Source organism: Scatophagus argus, chromosome 5 (assembly GCF_020382885.2).
Source record: "Scatophagus argus isolate fScaArg1 chromosome 5, fScaArg1.pri, whole genome shotgun sequence".
Lineage (NCBI taxonomy): Eukaryota > Metazoa > Chordata > Actinopteri > Scatophagidae > Scatophagus > Scatophagus argus.
The window spans coordinates 23,957,174-23,971,875 of NC_058497.1; the positions used below are offsets into that span (position 1 = coordinate 23,957,174).

Sequence of the window (14,702 nt, forward strand, 5' to 3'; positions counted from 1 at the left end):
TCTGAGGATTGGATCGTCCGTCACACCCATCGATTCTGAGCCCATCAGCCAAGTGCAGCTGATATTTAGAAGATAGCGATAGGTTATCTTCTCTGCTCATCTCTGCTGTAGAGCCAATCCGTGTGATTGTTATTGAGCCGCGTTTGCCCTTCGTGGAGACGTGCGATTGCCCGCCTTTCTTTTCCAGCATAGATCACACATGTTCTTTTATCTGGTGTCAATGACCTTGATGGCCTGTCTGTCTAATCTAAAAAGTTTGGCTGTGTTTGGAAACATATTGACTAAATACCAGCAGCTACTTGCATTTTGTCAGCTTTGGCTTTGATTCTTTTGACTTGAACCAAAAGAAGCAGGATTTCTCACCTCTCCTTAATAATTCATTGTTCTGTTTCAAGCTGAAACAGGATGCTCGGCTGTCGCACAGCACAGGAAACGACCGCTCCAAAGCAGGTGGCTTGGACTATGACAGACACAGAAAGTGACTCACTGACTTTGTGCATAACGTTGAGCTGCCACAAACTGCAGATACATCAAAAATGAGAGCCAGCATGCAACCAGGGCTTTCAGGGTGAACCCCGAATGTTCCACAGTGTTAGGGATGTTTGTGGTTTTTGTTGGAATTTTTACGGACTGGATGTCTGTTAAAACATGAAGTAGTAATTATGCAAACAAATATGCTGAGTTTCAGTTTGCTGACTGTCTGCTGTTTGCAGCATGTAATGTATCACAAACACTACACATTTATTATTAAGTAGGTGCGATCATTGCCAGTTGCAGCAAATATGGGAAGCTTCTTCATATCCCCTGGAGCCGACAAACATGGCATGACTGTCGCGATCAGGTATTTTAATATTGATTCATCCATTTATTTTCACTCAGGACTGCCAGGGGGCTGCAGACGCTCTGCAGACTGTGTAGTGCATGGAAGGAGCGTGTTACACCGAGTGATATGAAGAGTCATAAAACACGACAAATCTTAAAAATGGAGACTGATGAATAATATGATCACAATTTTTTCTTAAAGAATATAGTAGCAATAAATATTTTTTTGTCCACCACAGGCAAGGACGAGCTCATAGAAACACAGAGAAGATGCAGAACAGCATGAAGTTCAGCATCACCTCATTTCATTGCTCCGGTTTTTTCTCCATAATCTCGAGAAAGTATATCTGCTGTTTGGTGCTGGGCAGGTTGCGTACAGTTGATTTGTCAGGAGTTGCTTGCTGTTGCGGTGGAAATATAAAAACTGTCAATCAGTGAGGCTTCATGCAGCTATATTGTTGTTTGTAGCCTGGTCCTAGTATACACACAACAACATGAATCCTTCCAGTCCCCCTTCATCTCCACTGTCAACTGGCCTTGGATCTCAACACTGCTTCATCTGGCTCGTATCCTGCATTTGTCCTGCTGAATACTGGTGGATAGAAGTGCAGTTATGAGACATTACAGCGTGGCCCAGAGTGGAGCAGAGGTGCCGTCAGTCGGGGCAGATTGAGTCGCCCTGCATCAGTAAGTTTCCTCTGACAAGGTCCCAGCCTCATCTGCAGGTACGGGAAGAGCAGGTGGGAAGATGAAAGGAGACAACAAAAGGAAACGAGTTTTGAAAGAATGAAAGATGCTGGTTTCAGGTTTTATTTAACTTCAATTTGAATTCAGTTATTTTAAAGTCAGCATCTCTTTTATAACCTAAAGATGTTAAATCTCAACTAATTTTGCTGGAATTTTCTCACTATTTCCATAGCCTCTAATGTACAGCAAGAACTTTCAGTGTAGGTTTGGTTCAACGAAACATACAGACAGTAAAACCAGACGGACTCTGCAGGGGGGTGAAGAAACTTCATTGGGCTCATGAAAACCCACCCACCAAAGAGGAAAAAAAGTGAAAAACATTCACCCACATCAATATGAATCCATGATCTGTTAGTTTTAAATTAGCTGCTGTCTGCAGAGTTTTGATGATTTCTTTTGGCAGGCGCTTCAGCGACCATCAGCAGATCCCAGATCAGTGGTGTTGAGATCAGTGTGCACAGCAGGACTTCCTTGCTATGATACAGCAGCTTTGATCTGCTCCGTATCCGGTGTTATAGACCTCGCTGGTTTTGTCTCATTAGCAAGTTGTGTATTGAACTCTGTGATTTGAAGCTTGAAGAAGGCACAAACAGCATCAACAGTCCCCTTTAAGCCCAAACACAGAGGGTAATTACTTTTCTACAAACATATTCTGGGAAAGATAAAGAAGCACAAACTGTATGCTACCCCAAAGGTTTCAATTATGTCTGAACTTCGCTCCTATTTGATCGTTGCTGAGTCCTTCTTTTACTTCAGCACCCAGCTCCACTTTCATGCAGTCACACACATTAGGCTGCAGGCTGCTGAGTGCTCTGCTCAGAGGCACATCAGCTTTACTTGTTCAGGACAGGAACATCATTTGTCAAGTACTCTGACTCCAAACCAATGAGGGGATGCCAGCGAGATGCTGTCTAATCACTTCCGCTGTGTTGGGTGGTGGATTTGAGACTACAAAGCTAGATAAGAGAGCTGATCTGACACTCAGCTCCGGACCCAAAGAAGCTGCCTTTCCGGTTGAATTCTTTCAAACGTTCATCAGCTCATCAGATGGAGAAGAGCTGAGATGAGTTTGATTTGGTTTGATATCACGATCAGGGATGTTCAGGATGCGAGTGAAAGACCAATTTGACCAATCAGTATTCTTTTTTTATTTTTTCAGGTGATGGACAGGTTGATTTCAACGAGTTCATGACGATCCTTGGACCCAAACTCCTGTCATCTGAGACGAGAGAAGGCTTCCTGGGCAGCACAATAGATACCATCTTCTGGCAGGTAAAACTTTACTCACATCTGTTAGCTGCCACCACATTACCTTCACTTCATCTGTCACCTCAGCTCCACTCTGCATCTGAGGGGTTCAAGCATCATGTGAACTTATATATTTGGTGTTTTTGGAATTTAAAGGGGCATTCCAGTAGTTTTAAACCCAGGCTTGAGATAAACCTACACTTCAAAGTATCTGAATATAGGGCCCACTGCACAAAGTTAGCTCTACAGGTAAAGAGAAATGACCAGTGTGTGTCCCAAACCATCAGCAGCACGGTTTCAAAGCACAGAGGACCCCCCTAACACAAGTAACCCTTTTTGGTTATTGCATTCTTAACGTTAGCATGTATAAAAATGACATCACATGTGAATCCCTTCTATAGGACATAATAAACACAACCAGTTAACTATTTGAATAAATCTGAACTCATATTCTCCATGTTCTTCATGAAGCTGCATGCTGATGAGCTATGGTCTCACACACACACACACACACAATGTGACGTTCAGAGGATTTTATGTTGCTATAAAAGAATATTTTCACACAGAGGAAGAGATTATCCAGGCTACAGACTCACTTATTCTGTTAGCAGCCCAGAGGGTCTTTGTTACCTGATTGTACTGATGCATTCTGTAGATCACTTTGAAGGAAGGGCTACTTTACTTGCTGTGTCTGTGCTTTTATTTTGAAGGGCAGTGTGAGACAAATGCTTATCAGACATCCTCTGAGTGATACTGTGAGTGATGATGGTAATATGTGACCCTGACAGATGTGTCTATTGGCAGCCCAAAGGGTCCTGAATCCAAAGAGACTTTGTGCGTCAAAGGAATCGATGGCGTAAGATACAAACACGAGAGAAGATGTCAGCGGGGGGGTAGACATGAGTGAGAGAGACGGAGAGAGATGAATGTGCAGACAATAGAAAGGGAGACTGAGCATGAATGGGAATGATGACAAACTGAGCAGGTGTGAGGAAAAGAACGGGACATTTGGCACCGATAGTAACACTTGGCAAGGCCGTCCTCTTGATGTGATCATCGGCTTGACCCAGGCTTTTTACTGGGGGCAGGAGCTTGTGGTTTACACCTCGAGGACACAAGTCTTGGGAGGAACGACCGCGGGCTGGAGCAACATGCTGCCAGCCCCGTTTGGCTGCTGCAGTAACCTTGGCTCATGCTGGAGAGCGGCTGGCTGGTGGTTGTGGGTTGGGGTTTGTTACTTCTGCACTCACAAACCCATATTCCTCGTCTGATGAATTCATGGCTAGAAGCAACAATCGGCAACAAATACCTCATCTGATGTGTGGAGCATATTTAGAGCAGAAAAATAACCATACTTTGATTTATTGTGATTATTTCTCCTTGTGCCCATTAGTTACTTGCGGTATTGCAGTTTTGTGCTTAGTTTAGTTTGTTAATGGACTGTGGTCTGTGACAGCCTCTTTCTATGTATTCATTTTGTGATCTGTCATCCTGATTGAATGTCTGTTGTGAAGTGTTTCTTCAGAGCGGTGGATTAGACACGGTAGTTCAGCTTTGCATGGCAGGAGGAGGCCGTATGTCCTGGCCTCTTGCATAAAACTAACTTTACAATATTTTTGACCAAGCAGCCCGTTGAAACACTGAAACTCAGCCGGACAGAACATGCAGCATAACCTTCGTGTGATAATAGAAGAATACAAACGATCTTAGCAATGCCAGCATACATGAAGAAAGATAAGACAGTCTGCTCGGAAGCCTAGCAAACAGTTCAGGAAACGCTGAATAAACCATCTGCCGGCACAATTCTGTTGGCTCATTATGTCTCAACCATCACTGGACTCCTAATCCACAAATAATGCATGCCTCTAAAAAAATATGAAAAAAGAGACTTTTTCTTTGTCTCAACTAACAACATGTTAAAGGAAAATATGAGAGAGATGCACAGCGACAACATCCATACTGATAACAGCGGTAATAATAGAATTATGACTGATAATGGCAAAGACATGATTCATAATATTAGCCACAGTAGTGATGATCCCAGAATAAAATGTATCTGTTCATTCTTTTAGCTTTTATAAGTCCCATTTCTAACAGCAGCCAGCAGCTGGTTATCGCAGAAAATAAGTTAAGAGTTAACAGAGAGCAGACATCAGCCTTATGCAGTTATCATCAGGTGGACAGAAGACAAAGTGATGCTAGTATTGTTCTGTATAGGCAGTTGTTGTGAAGCGGTGGGTTAATTACTGTTCTGTTTTCTGTTCCCGAGTGGCCAAAGTTTGATTAATGCAGCCTAAAGTTGTGGTAACAGCGGAAAGAACAGCCAGGCCAAGACATCATTGAAGAGGGAATAAAATCCCCACTCATGTCATAAGTAAGCACAAAACACATTTTTAAATCTACACAAAGTGAATAAAATATTTCATGGTGATTAAACAAGTAAACTGAATATTAACATGAAGTTGGGCTGGCTTGAATTACTGCGAGCCATCGCAATCAAGTAAAAGATTTTCACTAAAGATTTCTTAATTCTTTTCAGCAGTTTCAACAATATTGTAGGTGATTTTTGCTTCTGCTGGTTGTATATGATTGGCCCAGCATGAAAATAGATACTTTGCATGTAACAAGCCCACATGTAAAGTCGAGTTGTTAATGAGGGAGGGACCCTGTGGCACTCCAGGATCCAGAGAGAACAAACAGCGGAGCTCTTGGTTCTCTCCAGGATCCAGAGAGAACAAACAGCAGAGCTCTTGGTTCTCTCCAGGATCCAGAGAGAACAAACAGCAGAGCTCTTGGTTCTCTCCAGGATCCAGAGAGAACAAACAGCGGAGCTCTTGGTCCGTTGAGCCAGTGGAGAACAGTCTGCATTATCAGATCTGCACCTTCTTTAAGCCTTGCAGAACATTAATTGATTACATCTAAGTGTAATGATTTTGTTTTTGAGGAATAAGAATGCAGTAAACTCATCTTAAAGAACAACTCGGTCAGTCACATTTCATTGGAGAGTTACTGGATGATTCAGAGCAACCAACTGCTTTACATTCAACACAGAAACGCAAGGAGACACTAAGGAGTAACAGCAAAATGCTTGAAGCTGTTTAATGAATCCACACACCTATGCAGCTCAGTGACTGCTAACTGACTCTTTACAGCACAGTCTGAGTCAGTCTGAGCACCCAACCTTTTCCATAAAACATGAATCATGACGAGCACACAGCAACAACGCAACACTGAAAGCATTTAGCTGGAGGGGTTTCGTGTAACCCTTATTAAAATCCACAGTTATCAAAGCATTTGACAGTGTTTGACAGATTACATTTTCCTCCATCTGGCATTTTGTAGGATTTTACAATTAAGTATTTATTTCCACCAGGCGAGGCTGTCGGAGTTCGTCTCCGTCCTGGAGTCACTCAGCAGGAGTGTGATGCCAGCAGTCCCCGGCTAACTCGTACGAACCTCGTATCATGTTCTGGTGCGGTCTTCTTGAACCACGACAGCAGTGCAGTTCCTGTCTGCTGAGAGATTTTCTCATTGCACTAATGTCAGGCGAAGTGTCACATCCTCACCAGCTGGAGTGATGGGATAATGATTCAATTGCTGTCACACACTCACCTTCCTACTCACTCGTATCTACTCTTGAACAGTTTGTTAATGTATCTAATTATCCCGTCTGGGTAATTATGAGCTTGTAATTGAACTACCGCAAACATTTAATTTCCTGTGTTTAATTATCAGCTGCATGATTAGCAAAAAGAGGACTGCATACTTCCCTAAAACACGTGCAACATCTCCAGAACAAACATCTACTAAATAGATTTACTTCTCATAAATGCTTGAGGTAACTTCTATCATTTTGTTCGAAGGCTCTTTGAGGCTGACATTTTCTTAGGATGGGTTAACGTAACTTTGGTCTCCCACACATCACATGTGAGGACTTTATCCCTGCGTGTGATAAATATTGAAAAATATGTGGAATATACATTTTAGAAGATCAAGGCTCCTCTGTGCTGTTGTAATTACAGGTCAGTACCACTTGAGTCGTACTAATTAATCCCTGAGCAGGAGTGTGACTCATCACGGTGATTTATGCCAAGTGATCGGAGTACAGTGAGGTACCAGAGTGAGACTAGAGGAAATGCACATCATGCCGTATAAGTGCTGCCATAATTTAGAACTTGTGAAAACTCATAAACCCTTACTTGTGAAAAGTCAGAAATCCTAATTTGTCAGAGATGGTGTGTGCGATCGCTGTCTGCTAGAGATCTAAATACACATTATATAACATTTAGAAACATTTAGGCCATCTATTTAAGTGACTAAAATACAGAATCAAATGGTGGTTTTCTTGAAAGTTGAACATCATTTGTATGGCAAAAGTCAGGTCCAAAACCAAAAATATATTAGGTTGTCTGGAACACATTGTTCCAAAATCAATACTGGGTGCTCAGGCGATGCACTACGCTGTGCCGCAACGAGCTGCTGTGCACAAGTTTGTTTTCTAGTAATGAACCCAGAGGTGCTCAAGCCAATTCCTGACTTTTCTCATAAGTCATGAGAGCAGTTTTTGGTGAGGAGTACCATCATACCAACACCTAACAATACCATGTGAGGGGCAGACTTCATTTTTAATAAATCGGGTCATATTTTTCTCCTTGCATGCGCTTTGATGCTCATGTATTAAAAAAAGAAAATTAAGAAAAGAAAAATTAAAGTTCTGAAATATGCTGAAATATCAAACACAACAGCATAAACCAGACATTTCTATGTTATATAGTTAGTAGAGTTTGTGATACGCTGGATACCTTTGACATCATGTGGATCCTCCTTTTCTTTGTCCGAGTACTGCAGGTCTGGTTTGAAAAATGGGCTTGCATTGTTCTGTGGAGCCGTGGGCTTCCTTGTGTTTGTGCACGAGGTGTGAGGCTCAGCGGAGTAGCAGGTATCCTCTCAGAGGTGTGCTGTTAGTTGACTGCTGGTTTGAAAACTTGGATAATAAGTTTGTGTCTGCACTCATGAGGAAATTCTTTGTCGAATCCAGTGCCTGCATTACCCACAATGCAACTTGACCCCTGACAGTTTTGTCAGCGATTTGGTTGTGCTATGCTAGTAGCAGCTAAAGTAGCCTTGAGTCTCTGGCTTGAAGGCTTTATGACCTTTTTCACATACGCAGTACTACTCCCAGACTTTGATGAGTAAAACTGTCACACTTCCCTTTTTAATTTTCTTATGTTTCCAAAGCAATCCAAGCAAAGACTAATGTGCTTGTTGTCGAGTTTGACTGCCATTCATGTTTGCCACAGGTAAGCTGACAGCCAGGAGAAATGACTGATTTGGGGTCGCATACCTTTTTGACAGAACAGCGTGAGTGAGATTATTTTAGAGCTGTTTGCACTGTAATCATTCCCTGAGCTTTCTTACTGAACGCCCACTATGAATAAGATGTTATTGCCGCCCTCAGAAGGAAATATTTATGGGAAATGAATTTCCTCATGCAACAACAAAACTGTAATGTCTGACTTTCCGGTGGATCAATCAGTCTTTTTTTTGTTTCTTTAAGCTTTTGGCGCACCACAGAAAGCTTAATAACACCCTTAAAGAGTAGCCTAGTTATTGGTCTGATTGCTCTTTTGTTCATTTGTGGGTTGTTTTTCTACTGTTCATAAGTGGAAAGAAAGTTTCTGTAAATAGAGTGGAGAAAACATAACTTGCCTGCCTATCAAAAGGAACACACTGACTGCCATCTGATTAAGTTAATGCTATAACTGAGACGTCCTATTACTTTCTGACAGACATAAGCCACGGAGAGCCCATTTTCTATTTTAAAGTTCAGTGCAATTCAGCCTCGTTTCTGAAATAATTACCTTGATAGAGACTTTGGAGTCCAGCTTGCCGGTTTTTAACCAAGATGTGTCACAAAGTTTCTGGCTGTGTGGAAAAAGTGTAATTAAGATTTTTCCTAAAAATATCAGTGAATCCCATCCCTCCCACCCCGTAATACAAGCTAGCTTATCAAGCTAATGAGGGGAAGAAGGGGCACAGAGAGTTTGGAGTCAGTTTCTCTGAGGTTGAAGTGTGTTTCGGTTAGCAGATGTCGGGAGGAAGAAGGACGCAGAGCAGCATGAGGAACCCTGAGTCTAATGAGCAGATATTCATCCCTCTCGGCTCACAGCGACGCCTTAAAATAAGCCAAACAGGAGATAAGGCGGCTTTTTGTGCGTAAAATTCTGTTTATGTCCAGTTTGATGATTTTAATGCATTCAGAAGTTGAATGGTGTTGGAGTTGAGACATTTTTTTCTTCAAAATGTCAATGCATTATCACCAGACCTTTTCCACTGACGACTGAAATTAGTACACGTGGGAAACAGAAGTTCAGATGCTGTTTTTTGAATTGTAAACAGATTTTAGTTCAGTAAAGCAACTCTGCAGGTTTTTATCCTTGACATTAAGACACATGGCTGTTTGAATATGAAGTCTCTGCCTTCATCAGGCTTTATAAATCTAAATTTTCATCTTAAATCGCATCTGTTCATCTTTATTTCTGTCCTTTGTGCCAGGGCCCCATTTTTTATTTTTATTTACTTTGGAGCAATTCATCTATGATGAATAAGAAGTGGGCTATGTTGATTTTTCTCAAGATGTGAGAGCAGGAAAAGTTAGTCTGAAACTGTGGAAAATGAAAGTAAGTCATGTGTGTGCTGTCATTGTTTCTGCACTGTGGCTCTCTTTAGACCATGCAGATAAAATATGCAATGTCATTTAATGTTACATTTCCCAGAAAAAATGTAAATGTCCAGGATATTTACTATCATGATATCACAATTTATCATGACATTTCAAAACGACCAGTGTTATAATGGAAGCAGCCTCCGGCCAGCGCTGCACGCTCACACACACACACGCCCACTGCATTTAATCAAATTAAGTTCCATATGTACAAGAAATAACTCAAATCGAAGATGTATTTCAGAAAGCCATTTTGTAAGCTGAGACTGTTCTCCTTCTGGATTTATATCCAGCAAAGGAAATCAGCACGGCGTCACTCAGAAGAACTGCACACTCTCACACTCTGCACACAGTTCTCGCAATAATATAATAAACTTTAAAGTTGTTATATTTTATACCACTTTTTGTCTAGTTGTTTGACTCTGTTATTCCGTTGTAATGTAGATGATTGGTTTTATTTCATTATGAGCTCTACATTATCCCTGCTTTCAGCCATCATTTCCATCTTTTACGATCACCCAGTAAAAGACGTGACAGAATTTGGACATGCCTGTTTGATACCCAGTGATACTTTTGATTAAACGTCCAATATTATTGTCTTTCCTCGCCCTCATTGGTCACACCATATTAGGCAGCCCTGCAGTTTCCCAAACCAAACTGCTGAAACTCAAATGAAAATGAATAAGTGCTGACCATCAGCAGTCCTGCTGCAGGCAGGTAGCATGAGGGGAGTCGGTGCTTCTCTGACAAGCGACTGCTGGGGAGGGTCTGATGGATGCCAGGCCGCCATGCAGGACGCAAACACACTGTAAGGGCGTTCACATGCGTGCTGGAAAGGCAGAGAAGGGGAGAAAAATCATATTCCCTCTGCCAGGCCTGGCCTTGAATAGCAATGAAGGTGGCACAGAGACATGACGTTACAGTTAATCAGCACACACACACACACACGTCGTCCCTTCTTCTCCATGTAGCTAATCATCCTCCTTCAGTCAGATCTGCTCTCAGTGTCGTTCCTCTAATGTGTTCAGCCTGAGATTCCCGCTCAGAGGTTGGGAGGTGGATTATGAAAGATTATCAAAGTGAAAATGACTCCATTTGTCTCAATCGCACCGACCGTTATGTGCTATTATGCCAGAAATGAGCATTATTTTGATCGCGGGCCAGCATCTCTCCCTGTCTCGCTCTCTCTGTGAGACAGAACTGTGTTTATGTGATGACCTCCAGATGAGTTTTCTCTGGACCACAAACTTACTTCTCTGTTCCTTCATAAAGCTGCTTTTATAAACCGAGCAATTAATACCCATAATATGACAATGCATGGCATGTCATTGCAATCAAGCTTACTGGCTTCTAATGGCCGATACTGATGAGATAACCAATAATTTCACATTTTTGAAAACAAAGTTTATAACCTGTAGTTTGTAGTTTATGCACACACTCATTATTTACTTTGTGTAGATGCAGTTACACATTTGTCTATTTATTGACCTTAATTTCATTTTAGCCAGTGATATGAATTCCCAGGTATCATACTTTATCAGTATGATCTTGTGCGTCCTTAAAAGGTGTTTGGGGTAGACTGATGCTATTCCCCGGACACATCATCTCATGCTGATGTGGACAGGTCGCTGCAGGAGGAACTCTGTGTACAAATAGACTCAAATAAAGCAGAATGTACAGTTCACACTAAGGGGCTCATGCAGATTAAAACCTCAACCATTTGAGGTACTGTCCCGAACACTGCGTGGATGTAAATGTCTGTGGTGTATGTGCTGAGCTGCACAGACTCAAGTCAGCTTTCCTCCTCCATGCTGTTTGAAGTTCTGCTGCTTGTGGAGAAGCAGCAGCAGCAGCAGCAGCAGCAGCTCAGGCCTCCAGAGAAGTGAAAGCACATCTGACTTTGTACCTTCCTTTTGCCTGCTGCATGAAGCCTCTCTGTATAATTTAGAAGAGCCTTTTCTTGCATACAGTTGGTGGTATTTTTGTCCCCACCCCTCCTCCTTATGTTCCATTTAGCTTTAATTACATGTGAGTCAGCTCGACTACCTGAGTGATTCACATCATTACAGCTCTTTCGCATGCAGACCGCAGCACTGAGAAGTGTCACCAACACATTACTGCATTTTCTGCACAGTCGCTCAGCTTTAAAATGCCTGTACCTGCTCGCACACATGCAGATCAGATGTGCTTTTGAGTGCCCAAATTTTAATGATGTACCTGCCAGTCAAAATAAATGTCTCTGTCTACGTTTGACTGACATGCTGGGTTTCCTAGAGGGGAGCGTCTTCATTTTTATTTGCTAAGTAATCACAGTATCGAAGCCTATTTAGACGAATCATTTGTCAGCTAAATTCAATTGAAAACGCAGTCCTGTTTCTCATTGTTCATCATTGGTGTACTAACATCGCCTCAGATGGTTTAAGCTCTTTTTTCCCTCTCAGCTGTACTTCAAAGTCTCATCAGGGCTGCAGACAGCAAGAATATGACTGTATTGATTCAAATGATTTAAGCCTTAATGCTCATTGTTTATCATTCAACATTCTAGTTTGTTAGCATTGAAATGGTAGCGCTTGGGTTTTTCTCCATGTGCTCAGCTCATAATACTGCATGAATTAACATTTTCCCCCAGCTTTCAAGTGAGGGCTTTGAGGCCTTGGTGGCGCCGTCCTCAACATACTAAAACAGAACATGTTTAATGTGACATTTCTGTGAAAATGAATAATTTCAGATGCGCGAAGCGATTGGGTGGGTTGACGCATCTCTCTGCTCTTCACTGCACCCGTGCTCGATGTTGTTTATCAGGCCTGTGAAAGAAAGAAAGACAGGAAATGGATAAAGTTTAGCGTCTCATCACGCCAGTTGTTGTTGTTGTTGTTGTCTTTGAAAGTTTGAGTTTCAATGAGCCTGGTGTTTTCTGAAAATAGAGAAATAATGAGAAATAATGAGTTCCAGGTTTATGACTCCCGTCTTCTCTTTGTTTCCTGTTGACAAAACCTGCTGCTATTCTTTGGGCTTAAAGGAACAGTTTTTGCTGTGGGTGCTACTGACCTTGTCCACAACAGTACTTTGCTCAGCTTCCATGTGGGTACTAATGTCTGCTTCTCCAAACTGGGAGCATGCCAGCTGCCATCTCCTGTGGGTAATATACCAACTATAGATAAGTACGTCCTACAACCATACTTCAGAACACCTGAATTATCCCTTTAATTAAACTATGTACTATATTTCAGCTTCTGATTAATTCAGTCTCCCACTTTTTCTCTTCACGTCTTGAACTCGCTGTGTGTTTCTTGCTGTCCTTGACTCAGTCTTCCATTCACAATCTCTCTTGCCTTCTGTCTCTTCTGTCCCCTCTTTGTCAGTAAAGGCAATGAATTATATGTGACGGGGCATATAGATCTGCTCAGTCCCACTAATGAGGACTGTGACCCTCAGGCAGCTCTTCTAGCCTGCTCCTCTCCAGGGGTTAATGGGAATAATTTCTCCTTGATTAATCATATCAACAATAATTGGATATTGATAGCTGGCCCAGTGGTTTTGAGTATTTCCCCTTCTTTTCCTTACTTTCCTCAAACTGAGCTGCCTGGTGTTTTGATTTGCTATTGGCACTGACATTATGTCACTGCACTTGCAGCAAATGAAAAGTGAAAGTTAAGTGAGTGAACGTCTTCAAGGGAGAGTATTACCTTCTGGACTAAAAGTCAGATAGATTTCCCTGAAGGATTCACAGACTATTAAATGCCTGATGTGAGCATTTATCTGATCCTTGAACAGAGTTTCCTGTTGTCTGCCTGCGTCTGAGGAAGTCACCAAAATACTTAACATGAAGATGTCTATGATTGCATGATAAGTTGTTTATGTCTACCAATTGTTGATCACAGGACCTCATCAGAGGTCTGGCTATTTTCCTCAGGGCCTGAATGTGTTTTAGGCTTTACTCATAAGTACAAGTCCATTTTCATCAATGTCCCATGTGGCCAATGTTTCTGTCACTTCCAACACTCTGCTGACTGGTTCGAGATATGAGCCACAATTCATTTTTCCGCCTCTTGTGACTCTCACGGCGTATGTTATGTTTTCTTTTTTTCCTCATTACTCTTCTGCCCTCTGACAGCTCGGTAACGCAGCGGTAATGGACACATAAATTTCTCCTGAAGGCTCGGGGGTCTTTTTGGGGAGGGGTGAGGTGGATAGGCAGAGATCGATAAAGATGCTGAGCATTCATTTTAAGTGGAAAAGAAGGTGTGCATGTGAAACCCTGGTATTAAGCAAGAACAGGGGAGGACATAATGGAAACAGAAAGATTAGTTTGGCTTTAGTGGTTTGTCCTCTGAAAAGCCCGTAGAAGTGACAACACACAGTGTGCATTCATGTAAATGTCAGTGGCTGCACCCTTGCTAACATTTTTCCCTTAATTTACTGGGTAAATAAATTATTTACTGAGAAGAAGAAGAAGAAGAAGTTGTGTGGCTATGGGCCTCTTCTGATAAGATTCCCACATTAATGTCCACATTCCGTCGTCGATGGTCAAGGCGGCCGGTTTTGTTTCTTCTTTGAGTTTCATTAGTGGTTGGCAAACAACTGGTGTGCACTGGTGTCTAATGGGAAAACTCTGGAGCGGATTCAAATACTGTCCTGTGAATAATGCAACAGCGTATATAAACTGCTTTGTAAATAATAAATACCTCTGCAATAAATATTAGCAGCTGTGAGCAGCAGAAAGGTTTGCGAGGGGGATGTCCTGAAAAGTGATGGCTCAGATATTGTTTGATGGAATCAAGTTGAGTCGTTACTTCAAAAACCTCAACTTGTCAACTTTCATTATCATTGGAGGTGTCGATGGGTCAAACCTCCCGTTCCTGTCCATGTACAGGGGTTCAGTATGTGGACTGAAGTGTGTCTGCCCTCGCTCCTGACTGGGTGGTGATGCAAGCCAAGTCTGCAAAAATCTAAAGGAAATGTTGAAACTGTTAAATTGACAGCAGCGACTTCCCAAAGTGCAAGAGAATGCAATTTTGTTCGGAGGGGAAAGGAACTGTCATCCTCTGCTGGATGACGAATCAACTTGTTTTTTTATTTAACATTTTTTCATGGTTGTGCAATCATAAATACGTACCTGCAGACACAGGTACTGTTCACATCTAAATCTCTCATTTTTTGT

At 42.0% G+C, this 14,702-nt stretch overlaps 1 protein-coding gene across 2 annotated transcripts in view; it reads left to right on the top strand.

Annotated features, from left to right (window-relative positions):
* Nucleotides 1-14,702, top strand: part of caln1 (calneuron 1) — a 49,858-nt gene that overhangs the window by 20,974 nt on the left and 14,182 nt on the right. For both annotated transcript variants that reach the window (XM_046389886.1, XM_046389885.1), the window contains exon 4: nucleotides 2,729-2,841. In XM_046389886.1, the coding sequence (XP_046245842.1) occupies nucleotides 2,729-2,841 (113 nt within the window). The remainder of the gene's footprint in view (nucleotides 1-2,728; nucleotides 2,842-14,702) is intronic.